General features: G+C 43.4%; 1 protein-coding gene across 3 annotated transcripts in view; it reads left to right on the forward strand.

The window, feature by feature from the left end:
- cntnap2a (contactin associated protein 2a) overlaps positions 1–16,306 on the forward strand; it is a 294,944-nt gene that overhangs the window by 242,644 nt on the left and 35,994 nt on the right. For all 3 annotated transcript variants that reach the window (XM_061758709.1, XM_061758710.1, XM_061758711.1), the window contains exon 18: positions 12,939–13,109. In XM_061758709.1, coding sequence (XP_061614693.1) covers positions 12,939–13,109 — 171 coding nt within the window. The remainder of the gene's footprint in view (positions 1–12,938; positions 13,110–16,306) is intronic.

Consider the following 16,306-nt stretch of genomic DNA (forward strand, 5'->3'; position numbering starts at 1 on the left):
AGCAATTTCTCAGTCTTTGTTAGTTGTTTGTGAAATTTGTGCTCGTGCTCTCCTGGGGGCTGAGCCACGGCTGTCCATAAAACCTAGTGACGCTCCTGGTGCATCCATTTATGCACTACAGAAAACAAACAAAAGAGAAAAATCAATAAATAATAAAAAGCTGCCATTTGTGTGCAGAGCTAGCAAACACATCCGCCGCGGGGGGGCCCTGTGATGTTCGGCTTTTGTCTTTTGTTATTGTATTGTACACCCCCACGTTGCAAAAAGCAACAAATTTTGCCACTGTGGTTATGTGTGATAGTGCTTGTGACTATAAAGCTGTATTATGAAAGGCGCATCGAGGAAGCGCTGTACTTTGGCCGTGATTATGATAATTACCCCCAAGAAGAGGGCAATTTGTGCTAATGGCAAAAGAAATAGCACATTATTAAAATGACTTGGCTGTGTACTGTCCATTGAGGCATTCATTGTTAGAAACCTTTGGAAAGTATTCAGCCTCTTTTAGACTTTAATGCTGCTGGTTTGACTGGCTCTTAATTAAAAACTACCAGGAGAGCGATCAAGTGAAAGCTGATCATGCATAGCATTTTGGCCCATTATAATACAGAAGTTGAATATGAGTGTGCAAGTAGCATGGTGCTCATACTTAACACACTATTTAGGAAGTAATGTTTTAGCTCAGTTGTGCTGCCGACTGTGGGAGGTATCCGGGAAGGTATCTGAGGATGAGCAGATTTGTTATTATAAATGCACAAGTGATCAAAAAGACTTCCACATGCCTTTCGGCGCTTCTTCATCTTTTATCCACATTCATGTATTTTCCCTGTAGTTTCGGTTCTTTTTTTTTTTTTCTGTCACACATACAGAGTTGTTGCATCCTTGCTGTTTCTCTTCCTAGGTTCATCTAATCAATGCACTCTGAGTGTGTTTTGGTCAAGTGGAAGAAACCAAGTGATTTGGCAGCTCTTGCCCTATTGACCAATTTTACCCTCTGTTCTCCTGCACTGTGTTGTGTTCCTACCTGTGGCGTGTCAGCCCTGCCATTAATTGCAACACGTGCCTATCACATCAGCCACGCTAGACGATTTTTCACAGTCGATAATGGAAAATAAGCTCTCAAAGTTGAGCTGAGTTGTAAAACGCATAAAATAATTTAGCATTGCCCATGTTCACATAAAAGGAAAAGTGTTGTCAAGAACATTAAAAAGGGAGTTGTGTATATAACACAAATGCAATTTATGACTGTTATCCTTTTTCAATTTCATAAGCAGGAGGCATCTTTTATATGTCATGCACAGACATACACAACTTAAACTGTGCATTAAAGCCATCCGACTGATTGCTGTAATGCGGCATTTTAGATTGCATGCCATTAGCAAAGCTATCACAATCCAGCTACACACAGTAGATGGCTGACTGAAATGATAAACTGCTTTTGTTTGACTATTTTCGCCTGTCCTGACAGTGAACCTATTCTCTTTGACTATCTCAGTCATTTTTAAATTCTTTGTACTTCGTGCAATGATGACGTAATAATAATAATAATAATAATAATAACATAGAAAGTTGTTTTTTTAATTAGTATGATTGTTATTGTTACTGTTATTACTTATTATTGGGGTTTTACTGTATCCCAGAATTTCTGTCAGGATTAATATAGTATCTACCTCAACTAGTTTAAAATGTAAATGATTGTAGTATATCCATCCCTTTTCTGTACCGCTTGTCTTGATTGGTCAGCAGCCAATCGAGGGCACCTCTGAAAAAACAACCATTTACACTGAACTTCGCATCTATGGAAAATTAAAACACTTCGATGTCGAAGTTAGGGCTGCACAATTAATCAAATTTTAATCATGACCACGATTTTGGCTGCCACGATTAAATGAGCCTGATTGTCATTTAAAATGCGGACACTGTTGCATATGAAAAGTGCTTATTAGTAGCAGTGCCCGCAACCCAGCCTAAAATGGCATTGATGTCCAATGTAGTAATATATGAAGCTTTTGTTTCGAAGTTGGCCCTCTCAACACGTTGGCGGAGAGGCGGCGTGTCACGGTACGACTCTATTAACAATCCTTGTAGCGGCTGGCTTGACTTCACCTTTTCGGCTTGCCTGACCGCAATGAAAAAGTGCAGTTTTGCAGTTTGCGACCGTGCACAAATGATTTGACGAATTGTCAAGCAGAACAACGGAGACGTACCCGTCCTTTAATATTCACTATATAATAATTGGGGTTTTCAAATGAAAAGTCGGTACTTGCAGACGAACATTATTGCCTTCTATGCATAACCTGTATTTGCAATTCGTGATTGCACTTTGTAATAGCATATTTATTCAGTTAGCCCTTTTAAAAGTAGAATTTTTGGGGGGTACATTTATTTTTTTATTATTATATATCTTTTAATCTTATTTCATTGTTCCTTTTCCACTGAAAACTGTTGCATATTGTTTGTTGAAAGTAATGCAATAAAAAATAAAGATTTTTGCCGAACATGAGGAATAATCGTGATTATTATTTTGGCAACAATCGTGCAGCACTAGTTGAAGTGTTTGGAATGTTGGAGGAACCCAGCGTACCCGGAGAAAAAACACGCTAACACAGGGAGAGCAAGCAAACTCTAGACAACAAATTGTTTGTATTCCTGTTGTGTGTTTAAGTGAGTGTGGCCATTGTCATGTTATGTCGTCCCGGAGACGATCGCATCTCTGGGAAATCGGGAACAAGCCATGAATGAGGACATACCGGGAGCAGAACTGGTGAGGGAGATGTGGGCGTACTCAATCCATGGGAGGAATGAGCTCCAGGAGTAGGAGTTGCGTGCGACAACACAACAAAGGGGAGATTCAAGGGATTGGTTTGCCCGCCCTGTCTGGCCGTTGGTCTGCGGATGATATCCTGATGACAAGCTGGCTGCTGCGCCCACCGCTATGCAGAATTCCTTCCATACCAGGGATGAGAACTGAGGACCTCTGTCAGAGACAATGTCGATGGGAATACCGTGGAGTCTAAAGACATGCTGGACAAGGAGGTTAGCAGTATCGAAGGCAGATGGTAGTTTGGGGAGGGGTACGTAATGGACGGATTTGGAAAAGTGATCGACAATAGTGAGAATGATAGTTACCTTCAGAAGGAGGTAGACCAGTAACAAAGTCCAGACCGATATGGGACCAAGGGCGGCTAGGGATAAGCAATGGACGCAGCAGCCCAGCTGGGGGCAGGTGTGAAGACTTCCCTCGGGCACAGATGGAGCAGGCTTCGACGAACTCCCGGGGGTCTTGAACAAGGCTGGGCCACCAGAAATGCTGCTGGATGAACTGAATGGTGCGGGTGATGCCAAGATGACAGGTGAGTTTGGAGTTGTGAGCCCACTGAAGAACGTGAGAGCGTGTGGAATCGGGTACGAACAGGCGGTTTGGAGGCCCGGTCTTGAGTTTCGGGTGAGTCTTTTGGGCCTTCTGAACCACCTCTTCGATCTACCAAGTGGCTGCTCCAGCGAAGCACGAGGAAGGAAGGATGGGTTCTGGTTTGTCAGGGCGGGATGGGTGTGAGTAAAGTCGAGACAGAGCATCTGGTTTGCTGTTTTTGGAGCCAGGACGGAAGGAGAGACTGAAATTAAACCTGCTCAAGAAGAGCCCAGCGAGCTTGTCGAGGGTTAAGGCGTTTGGCGGAACGGAGGTAAGAGAGATTCTTGTGGTCTGTCCAAATAATGAATGGTAGTTCAGTCCATCGTGGGCTTGTGTTTTTTGAGCCAGGGAATTCCAAGGACTCATGGGGTATCAGGTGAAGTGATAACAAAAAGTAAGATGTTCTCACGGTGATTACCCGAAATGAGCAAGGTGAATGGCACTGTTTGGTGGGTAACGGGGGAGATGATTCGGCCATCCAGGGCTGTGACCCTCTTCGGGGACAGAAGTGGTTGGAGAGGGATTTGGAGCTGGTGAGTTATTGCTTCATGAATGAAGTTGTCATCGCCACCGGAATCTATAAGGGCAGTAATGGGGGTGTTCTGAGAAGAAACTATAATGCAAGCGGGAACGGTCATGCGAGAGGGCGAGCTTGAGGGAATGGAGGTTTGGCTCACCACAACGCTCTCGGGTCGCGGTGAGCCTGGTCTTTTGATTGGAGGGGGCGTGAGGAAATAAAGTGACCGGATTGACCGCAGTAGATACACAGCCGCTGGATGACTCGACGCTGACGCTCCTGTGGGTCTAGATGCATTTGACCAATTTGCATGGGCTCTGTGGTAGCTACGGGGAGTGACGGAAGTGCGGGAGGCGGGTGAGAAGCCAACGGTATGGTCCTCTGAATGGGAGGATTCTTACATACGCGTACCCTCCTCTCTCGTGATCTCTCTCGCAGTCGGTTATCAAGCCGAATGGAAAGGGCGATGAGATCCTCGAGAGAGGAAGGCTCGTCCCGGACCGCTAGCTCATCCTTGAGTTGGTCGGAGAGGCCATTTGAAAAAATCTCCCCAAGCGCCGTGTCGTCCCACCCGCATTCACCTGCCAATATCCGGAACTCAATGGAATATTCCGCTGCTGATTTAGCGCCCTGCGTGAGCATGAGGAGGTGACGGATGGCTTCTTTGCCCTGAACTGGGTGATCAAATACTTTGCGGAGTTCGGCGGAAAAAGAATCGACTGAATGAAGTACCGGAGAGTAGTTTTGCCATAATGAAGTGGACCGTTTTGCTGCTTTGCCGCGGAGGAGGTTAGTGACATATGCTACTTTGGAACATTCGGTGGGATAACTGTACGGTTGGAGATTGAATACAAGTGAGCAATTAAGAATAAACTGGCTACATGCACCTAGGTCCCGGAGTAGGGCTCGGGCAGAGGGACATGAGGTTCTTTGCATGGGAAGCGGAGTGGCTTGGAGGCTGCGGGCTCCGGAGGAGTACTTGAACGGATTGCCTCTGTTGGGAAAGGAGGGAGACATGTTGCGAAAGGGAGCGTTTCGGTGATTTCTTGCAGGTTTTTGTCCTGTCGTCCAATGTGGGCGCCTTGGAGGGTTAGTGCGTTCTTCAGAGCCTCCGGAGTTGCTGGGTCCATTGTGGCCTAAGTATTCTGTCACATGTGGAAAGTAGCTGGACCCAAGAGCAGGCGGAGGCAGATGTAAACTGATGAGCAGTTTATTGAGGAAAGGTTATGGAGGCGGTCCTGAACGTGTTGGCAGGGGGCGGCGTGGACAGGTGGCAGGCAGTGGACAGAACAGGCGGCTGGCTTGGTGGCAGGAATGACACAAGAGTTAACAAGGGAAGCGAGGAACAGTATGGCTTACTTGACAAAAGGTGGGCCGTGGTACCACTAGGAGAGGCTGCAATACTGAGGCGAGGATTTCCGGGAACAGGCAGGCTTCTATACGGCAGTGGTGGTGAGGCTGATTGAAGACAGGTGCTGAAAACAGAGAGGGGAGGGGAAGGAGAGACACAATGTGACACAAAGCGCCCTCTCGGCTCCAATAATGGAACTGCAGGGCAGTATGTGACATGAAGAGATATGAACGGTTATGTATGCAACTGGGATTTGATGTAACAAAGTACTAGGGGTGTTCTGGAAAGTAATCACCTAAGCGTAAGAAAAGCAAACATGGATTTAATCTCTGGTGCAAGGCAGCTTGATCATTATGATAGTAATGCTTTGTGCATCATCTTGTTGACTGCACATTTTTCACGGTAAAGGGAATAATGGAGTGGACCTGTGCAATCTCATTGCTCGGCACAAGTCTAGATATGAGCCTTTTAACGCTCACTGAGATACATTTAAAAACCGCTGAGGCGTTGCATGATGAAATAGCACACCGTTAAACTCTCAGTATGTCCGACAGGAAGTGGCCTGGTTCTGTTCAGGATGCAGAACATGACAAACCACCTGGCCTGGCTCCTTGCTGGTGTCATACTCATTATGGGCCCCTCGTCAACAATCCGGTGGCGCTCATACTAATGTCTCATCATCATGGAGCTGCCAACATATAAACAAACTATTATTTAATGAGCCATGACATCACATCTGCGCGTGTGCATCCGTGTGTGTACATGGCGGTATGGCCTGCGCAATTACCAAAGATGGACCCCTCTCTCACTTGTGTTTCAAAGGAATAAACTAACTTTAAAATGAAGATGACTTTGAGAAATGATCGTTGCATTGCTGACCAAGAAATGGAAACATGGAGCCCATATTATAGTTGGCCCATTAAACATGTATTAAAAATGTCACATTTGAATAGCAAGTGGGTACAAGATTGATGCCTCTCATACTGGGCATGACGCTCGGCTGCCATACGATTACGGCTTTCAAAGGCAATGACTAATGTTTTGGGGGGGAAAGTTCTGGTGCTTGATTGTCTGTGTGTGGTATAGTCAGGTCTGTAATGCATGCAAGAGCGAGTGTGCGCACATGCTTTGGCATTAATGGAGCCCATTGCCGCGAATACTTTAATATGAGCATTTACAATCATCAGTTCGACAGAGAGGAATTAGTCCAATGTAGTTATATTAAAATAGGTTGAGCAATTAATATTAATAGATGGGAATGAAAATAGATTGTAGGAAATAATGCAAAGCATCGAGTGCATATAATAATGCAATACACATGCAGTGTGACGCGTGACTCGTGAATGACCCTTAATGAAGCAGTGACATAAAAAAAATTCATGAAAAGGAAATACTGTATATTCACTCAAATAGCAAGGGCTCATTGCTGCCGTGTTCACTAATAACAAGGAAGGAAATTACATTTTGGGAATTTGGTGAAGTAAAAATATGCATATACACGTATGTTTGGTCTTACCAATTGCTTTTTTCGTAATTTTTTTTAGCTAATAATTTTGTTTTTAGTTTTTTATTTTAAACAAATACCTTGAAGCATCATTTAGTGATGCATTGGACTCTTGCAACAACAACAAAACAACCAATAATATTACTTGAAAACTAACTATGTTTTGATTACATGTGTCATGGAAAAGGGTGGCGTGCCCTCTCCAGGTCGGGGATGAGATCCTGCCCCAAGTGGAGGAGTTCAAGTATGTTGGGGTCTTGTTCACGAGTGAGGGAAGAATGGAACGGCAGATCGTCAGGTGCAGTGATGCCGACTTTGTATCGGTCCGTTGCGGTAAAGAAGGAGCTAAGCCGAAAGGCGGAGCGCTCAATTTACCGGTCGATCTACGTTCCTACCCTCACCTATGGTCACAAGCTGTGGGTCGTGACCGAAAGAACAAGATCCCGGATACAAGCGGCCGAAATGAGTTTCCTCTGCAGGGTGTCCGGGCTCTCCCTTAGAAATAGGGTGAGAAGCTCGGTCATCCGGGAGGATCTCAGAGTAGAGCCGCTTCTCCTCCACATCGAGAGGAGCTAGATGAGGTGGCTGGGGCATCTGATTCGGATGCCTCCCGGACGCCTCCCTGGTGAGGTGTTACGGCCACGGCCCAACGAGAGGAGACCCCGGGGACGACCCAGGACACGCTGGATAGACTACGTCTTTCGGCTGGCCTGGGAACGCCTCGGGATCCCCCCGGAAGACCTGGATGAAGTGGCTGGGGAGAGGGAAGTCTGGACTTCCCTGCTAAAGCTACTGCCCCCGCGACCTGACCTCAGATAAGCAGTAGAAAATGGATGGATGGATGGTGTCTGCAAAAAAGAAGGGTTCTTTCTGGGTAAAGATAATGTTTTAATGTTTCCGTAACATTCCACGCCTTCATTTAAAAACATTGAAGTGAGTGATACTCGTGTTTTTGCAAAACACTGAAATTCTTATTGTTGCGCAACTTATAGCCACGAATGTTTGATCAGAAGGGAAAATGACGACAAAAAAATAACAACAAAAACTGATTGAGAGAGACAGTTCTCAAGTAAGAGTAACCAATTACAATACAATACAATAAATATTATGATGAAATGCTCTGCTGGGCATGAATTTTAGTGGTTAATGTGCCTGTGTATTTGGACATCTCCATGCTAATGACTGAATGGGTCAAATCAGCCAGTCATCCGTACCATCTGCTGGTCCTAGAACCTAGCCAAGCAGGTCCATCGTAGATGGTGCTATTTTATTTGACGTTAGTCCTCACTCTGTCATGGTGGTACTATTCATTATTACAAAATGAAACTCTGTCAGTGGAAGCTCAAAACAAATAGATGACGCCGAAAGCCAGTGCCAAATGTTGAGATATTATAGATTTCGAAAACAAACAAAAGTCAAAGCTGCCTCTCTTCACCATGAAGGTTACAATGCTTTGGCTGTGCAGAAATGCTCCAGGCGAAGAGCACAAGAAGCAGCATAAATGACAATTTCTGTATCTACCTTGAGAGCCGACTAGACAGATAAAATAATAACTTGTCAAGGAAAGCATTTATAACTCAAGTTGAATGTCCCTGAAAGGCACTGTGGTTTCTTGTGTACTGATATTCAAGATAAAAAAAAAACGTTCATGCAGAAGCACAAGAGTTTAGATTAGAAACTTCACCAAATAACTTTTTTTGGGGGGTTATTTTTGATTTTTGGCCTTTAACTTCTTTTGTCTGTAAGCCTTGGTGTCCAAACCTTTTCCATCAAGACCCGCATACAGTAAAAAAAACAAAGAATACAGAAGCCATATTGATATTCAGTACTTTTAGTTGAATAAACAAACTAAAACAATGTGGTGTTGCGAGAAATGTGAGGAAATTATGTAAATCAGACATATTATGCATTTTTTAAAATTACATTTAAACACTTGGGATATCTCTTAATACAGTAAAAGGTGTTTGACATTATTTAATCAAAATGCACAAAAGATAAAGAATTATAGCAAATTTCACATCCACTTGTTGGAATCTCTTTGTTTTTTGGGGGTTCTGTCTCATGTACAGAAAATGAGTCAATGCCCACCCTGTCCCCTCCTATTGCTAGGCCAGTGGTGAGTACGTTACCATGACTACCAGGAATTGAATAATAACAGAGTTTGATGAAAGTACTCATGAAGATTGTGTTGTTTTGTTGTTTGTTTTTTTTTTTACTTCATCCCCAAGCCCCTGAGTTGAACTTGCCAATTACGGTAGCGTGCCGATCTGGACTTGCGGCGTCTATCACACACATCGCCATACACAAATACCCCGCTCCCCCACATTGATCATATTAGTTTACACTAATCTGCGCTAACAGTGCAGCTCCGCTCGCGTTTTGGATTTGGCATGATAGTGCACTCATGTAATCCTTGAAAACTGGCTTTGAATTTGACTGGAAATGGTGGGTCTTCGTTCCCAAATCATGGGCGGACAAGCGCAGTGTAAAGTGGAATTATGTAAATGTACTTTTTTATAATTTTGCAATGTAATTATGTCGTCCTGCTGTCCCCCTACAATCCAGCACAACAGTTTGCTCACAGTCAAATTTTCGAAAAGAGGCATCTCACAAAAGATGTGTTTGGTTGTTAAATGCCCCACTTGATGGGTGAGCAGGCACTCCAGAGAGCCAAACATGGATACAAGCAATATTTTATGCTATAATAGCTCCCCTAAATAAAAAGCAGTCTATACCACAGCTTCCTGTCGTGGGTGACAAGGCAAATGACTCCGATTTTTAGGATTTCGAGGTGGCCGGTAGCCCTGGATCAGATTCACCCATGCTGTGGATAAGAAAGGCGCAAAGAGCAGCAGCAACAGCTCATTTCCACATTGAGTACCGAAGCAAGGGCAAACGGTTCCAAGCTGAAAAACTTCTGATCAAGGGTGTGCGTGATGTTTTGTAAGTCGGACTACACACATTCTCGTGCGCTGATTTCAATTTTCACTTTGCATCCACTCTCCTTTGCGTTGTCAGTGCAGCATCACGTGGAATGCAGGACTAATAATAATATGAATAATAATAATAATAATAATAATAACAATAATGCATGTTTTTAGGACTTTTCATTTTGCAAAATGTCATAGTGCTGCAAACACAGTAAATTAACGTACAGTGGCAGTCAGTTCCAATAAAATCAATCCGTTTTGGAGCAATCTGTAAATAACTAATTGTCCTGGGAACGCCTGCCAGCTTCAGCCAGTCGTGCCCATCAAAGTCCATCGCGGTCACATGACACCACGACCGTACAAACAGATTTAACTTCACATGGGAGGGGGGAAAAAAAAAAAAAAAAAGCCTGTGTCACATCATCTTCCCAAACTCTTGTTCAAAGGTGAGCGATGAAATCACAACAGCATTGACACTGACAAAATCTGCGTACAGGCGGAAATGAATGTGCACGAACTTACTTCATGCGGCTGCCTTCGTTCAACAATGAAGCAATACAGCGATCAATTTTAACAAAAGAGGCCCACTCAGATGGAACTAACCTCACCATTTTCACTGGTTATTGTTCTGTTGCTGACGACGTCAGCAGGCTCGCGCAGGTTTGGGCCTAAATGTCAAAATCGGGCTGGCATCGTTTTTAAGTCCAGAACTGTGGAATAAGTGGCAATGCTTAGTGCATTGGAGAGGTCAATTACGTATCAGACATTCACGAAAGACATTCATGTGCATGAAGGTTTGATGACCATTATAATGTGGTTGTCTCTCTTTGTGGGAAAGCATAGGATTTATCTGGGCTCCACGACTTATTTCTGTAATTCTCCAAAATTCACTTTCTGCCTCCCTCACATTTCCTGCACCTCATCCCTTATATCCTTTGAGCTCTGCCTCCGTAACCTCCCACGTTTTTTTCCCCCTTCTTGTTGTCTCTCCCCCCTCCTGAAGCGTGACTCAGCCTGAGGTTGTACGTCTTTATCCTTGTGTCCTTCCTGCTTCTATATGTCGCTGTCAGCCCTTTTCTACCTCGATTCTTGCTCTTGGCTTTTGACGTTTCAGGCAGTGCATACAAATCTATATCACACTACCGTTCACTTTTTCACCTTGTTTATGTGTGTTTGTGGTTTGATACAGTCAATGCAGACTAGAGAAGCATTCAATAGTTCTATATATTGACTTTGTTCCACTAAGAAAAGTGTACGCGTGCTTTTTTTCAGCTGGCTTCATGTCTTGTCTTGTTTTGTTTTTGTTTTGTTTTTTCAAATAAAGAATACAATTTGGTCATTATCCTAGCTCTGAGTTTCTCACTCAGAAAACCTGAACATTGATCTTGCTATGATTGTGCATCACATTGAACACAATTAGTTTTTTTCCTCTGGTCTGAACTAACCCCATCCAGTAATAATACTAATATTCTTGTAAAAAGAAAAAAGAAAAAAAACGGTAAGCAGTACTATATTCCATGTTGAAAAATACAGTACAAATCATCAAAACCGCATTAATTAGTGGCCGTGCGGGTTTATACTGTACACGTGTGTGTACATGGCCGCTATCTGCCCTTGCCCCCGGTGACAGGCTGTAAGGCAATCAGGATAACGCGGCTCTAAGCTATGTCATGCGGGAACACTTATCGCAAAGATTCAGGAGACGCAAACACACACACACACACACACACACACGTACTTACATAGATGCACAGAGCTGATGTCCATGAGCAGACAGACACACACACGCTGACAAAAACACTACTTGCTATGCTTTTGCAAACTTGTTTTTTGCCAAAATAAACATGCTTGAGCTTCACATTCTGTCTGAAGATAAGGAAAAGTTGATTCACATTCCAATACTACAAAAGGACGACAATGAATAGAACAAATCATTAAACTACAAGAACAAAGTTGTTAAAAGACATGAAAGAATGTTTTTAATAACATACCAGCCTTAGGATTAGGACTGATGAGAATCATATCAAGTTATACTTCATTGTAAGTTTGACAAACAAAGAAATACACGAGAAACACTATCATTAGTATGAACAGTTTATTTTGATTGAGTAAACATCCTCTGTTTCTGCTTGTTAAAATTCCTGTAATTTAACGTTTATTCTTTTCAGTGTTGCCCAATACTACTTTCTACAATACTCACTTCGTCACAACGTTAACATTACAAGCATTGCCACTTCAGCTAAATACGGTTTGATTGTGGCGCCAGAACAATGCCGGGGATCCTCTGGCGACCACAGATTTCCATATCTGCAGCAATGACGCAACCCGAATTTGTGCTAACGCAGAAATAAAGTCACGACTGGCCATAAATACTGTACAGTATAAATTCATCCATTCATCCATTATCTACACCGATTATCCTCACTAGGGTCGAGGGTATGCTGAAGCCTATCCCAGCTAACTGCGGGCAGGAGGCCGGGTACACCCTGAACTGGTTGCCAGCCAATCGCAGGGCACATATAAACAAACGAGCATTCGCACTCACATTCACACCTACGGACAATTTAGGGTCTTCAATTAACCTACCGTGCATGTTTTTGGGGATGTGGGAGGAAACCGGAGTACCCGGAGAAAACCCACGCAGGCACGGGGAGAACATGCAAACGCCACACAGGCGGGGCCGGGGATTGAACCCCGGTCCTCAGAACTGTGAGGCAGATGTGCTAACCAGTTCCTCCATTTCTTTTCTTCCCTCTTTCATGTGACTTTTTATACTTTTAAAATGTCTTCTCCCCTGATGAACATTCTCTGAGCAATCATCGTCGCACAGAGCCATGACGAGGCGCAGGGAGGCAGCAGCGGTGGCGTCACTTCATCAACCACAGTCTGATAATTCATTAGCAGCTGTTTAGCATGAAGCTACTTTGTCTTCATTAGCAGCCGCTTCTTCGGCTTCAATCAAAAGTCATTAGAAAAGTTGTTATCCGAAGTCGAGCGACGCTTTTAAGCCCTATCACCTCCGCGGTTTCCCATTTGGATCGACGAGAAATTATCTGATTGTGCCGGTGTATTTAAACTATAGGCCTAATCAATACTTCATTAAATATTACTGAACTTGCAGAAAATGACAGGCTATTAAAACGAAACCTCTACTATATTGAAGTTATTTATCATGAAATAGATGTGCTAATTGTGGGTTGAAAATCAATTCCTCTGTGTTTTTACAGATAACTACTGGAATGCCGCTTCATTCACCACCCCATCATCCTACCTTCACTTTGCCACCTTCCAGGGGGAGACGAGCGCCGACATCTCGTTCTACTTCAAGACCAGCGCACCTTATGGGGTCTTCCTGGAAAACCTGGGCAATACAGATTTCATACGTTTAGAGCTGAAATGTGAGTTTTCAATTCTTCACACCAATCAGTTTCCCGCTGTGGTGTATAACTCTATGAGATGGCAGCAAAGAGCAATTATTAATCTGATCTGAAAATATAATCGCATTAATTATGTACATTTTGGGACTCTGTTTATGCGACTCATGGTTTTCCTTTCCTTTAATTTCTAGACAAAAAAAAAAAAAACCTGACAAATGGAGGCAATCCATTCTCTTAAAAATTCTCCCCCAGAAGCCACTCCTTCACTGCCATTTACTACTATAGAAGTCAAATATCCATATTCACTCGATTTTAAATGGGATGACAAACTGTACATGAGGACTGACCCACACAGCCCCTGTCACCCTAATTGTGTGTATTTTCGCACATGGGCTCAACAAGAGCGAGAGGTGCCCAAGACAGTTGTGCCAGTTTTTTGCCCCGTTCGACACCGCTGGGCATCCATAAACTTCTCCCATCTCTTCCATTCTCTCTCTCGCTCTCTTACACACCTCGACCTCTGATCTGCCAAATTTACTGGAAATGTCACACATTAGCATGATTGTGACATAATGACAAAATTGGTTTTCGACAGAACTAAGACCGCAAGCCAGTCATGACTCATTTTCGGCAATGAGCACAGTGTGCACTGTCTTGTCCACAAACAAAAATATAATCATTGGCAAACGCATTATTTCTCTAATCATACATGTTGCTCAGTGTGAGTTCTGGCATTCCTTACCCTCAACTGTCAGTTTTTCTATTCTGGTTTATAGTCAGTTCTTGCCACTCGAAGCGATTCCTTCAACGTGTGTCTATTCCGATTGGAACATCGTCGTAAACGTCGCGTCATTTATCAAGGATTGTTTTTTTACGTTTATTTAAGAAGGAAAGGATAAGCGGTACAGAAAATGAATGGATGGATTTTACAAGGATTTTACATCGATATGCAACACTTTATTTGTATAAATCTCTGGAAGTGTTAACATTTTCAAATGATCACATGTACAACATTCCTAGGAAATGACAATGTCCCATCACTGGTGAGCTATTTTTAGAACAGTCCCGCGGGCTACTCCGGTGGTCCTTGGAGGCGACCTAGTGCCCGCGGCTACCATGTTGGTGACCCCTGCCTCGTGCAAGTTTAAAAGCGACTTTTAAAAAGCTTTGCGAGTTTGAGAAGCAAAAAAAAAGGACTCCCGTGCCCTTAAATGTTTTAGAGACAACACCAGCAGATGTTTGAAGGAAATGAAAGCATTATTGATGGCTACTAAATGATGGGACATCTGTGCAAATTCCCCTTTCGGAATCTCTTTACATGTCATGAAGCAGGTTGCCGTGATCCTGTTTCCCCAGGCCAAATCACTATCCATGCGGCTACAGTGGATTTTACTCTGATTAAGAGTGTTAAAATGGCAATTAAAATCGCAATCTTCAGTTTAATCATGGTGCCCCGTTACTGAGAATGTGTCCTGGCGCAAATGTGCATGCAGATAGATGACCATTGGGATTCGAAGTGGATTTGAACATTTGGTGTCAAAGGAGGCTTGCTGACCGTGCCCGACTGCTGTGCCAAGTCTGCCTCTTTTTAGTCAGATGCCAAGCGCATGAATCCATTTTGGAGCAAAAAAAGAAAGACGTTGATTTTTGCAGATAGACAAAAACGCTAAGAAATCTTTAGAATTGAGGAGGGGGGGGGGTCTACTCTGCATTCATCCACCACACCAAGCTGGATGTCAAAGTTTTGAGAAGTTTTCCAAGGGGTGTGATGTTTGTCTACAGCAAAAGCACATTCCCAAAGACGTTTGACTGTGTATGTGTGTTGCCGGGGTGTCAAAAATCCCCACTTCCCTCCATCCCACCGCAACATTGATTTCTTTTCTCCGCTGCCGAGCTATCATCTTGGATCTTTCCCCAACTACACAGAGTTGGGTCACGCGATCACAAAAAATGACTTGTGTGCACGCGTTCACGCGCTCACATATTAACACATTCAGTCTCTGCCCACTTGCATGGCGCAAAAACTGCTTTTTCAATCCAATCCAGTCTGGGCATTAAATGACGAAATGAGCATTAGACCCAAATAAATGACTGTGACAGTGCACGAGCTCAAATTTCTCATGCGCACGCATACGACCTTGTGCAAAATACACACGACTGTGACCTCGGTAGACACAAAGCTGTCAGGTGGATGCTATTTCTCTTTGAATCTCACGAGAAAGAAGAAGGTACGGACATAATTGAGAGGCTGGACTGAAGACTGACTGTGGGAGCTGGGCTGCTAACAGGATTTGAGTCAGTCTAGAAGGCTCTTAAAATGCAGTAATACTTTACCTGCAGGCGCCTTCATGGCTATGTATGCGCCACTCGAGACTCGAGGACACTTCTTGCCCCCAAGGTTATAAACATTCCCCGGCATTTTCAGATACTCTACTGTATTGGGATTTGGGACTTATAAAATTGGATGAATGTCCATGTTGGGTGCAGACCTGACAAGCCCCGAGGCGTGTGAAATTCAAGGGGCCACCATTTTGGGGGCTTTCTGGGCAGTATCTCATGACGAATAAGCAGCAGGAACTAATAAGAACATTAGAGCTTTCTGAAGAGTCGCAGGCTACGTCTAACGGGGCAAATGAGAAATGCACTTCCACATGAGTGAAGATGAATAAAAAGCTTAGCAAAAAAAAAAAAAAAGCAAAATGTGCAAAAGTTATGTAAGTTGAATATATATGGATACAGTAATATTACAAATGCAAATTAGAATATAGATGTATGATATATAAATAACAGCCAAATTGATCAAAAATCAAAAGAAGCAAAAAGGTATAGACCTACACAGCCTTGTAGTAGCCTATGAGCATTTCTGTTTGTTGTCTAACTATTATAATAATGTAATATACTGTTTGTTGTCCATTAAAAATATGTCATTGCCAACAACAAACACCGGTATGTTTAACCACTAGTTAATTGAAATATTTAACATTACTTGGGCAGGAATTAGTGAATCAAATTGTCTGAACCCGCAGAGATTCCAGTGAGTCCGCCAAACATTGTTGGCTGTGAAATAGAACCAAAATTGTTTGCAAGCGTCCCTGGCCGTGTTCACTCTCGTCATTAGTCAGTATTCTTTTGGCCATGCCATTTTATCCAAAGACTTATTGGGGGGGGGGGGGGGGGGGGGGGGCAAATTAAAATCCATTCAATTTTGGTGTACATCG

Source organism: Phyllopteryx taeniolatus, chromosome 20, assembly GCF_024500385.1.
Source record: "Phyllopteryx taeniolatus isolate TA_2022b chromosome 20, UOR_Ptae_1.2, whole genome shotgun sequence".
Lineage (NCBI taxonomy): Eukaryota > Metazoa > Chordata > Actinopteri > Syngnathiformes > Syngnathidae > Phyllopteryx > Phyllopteryx taeniolatus.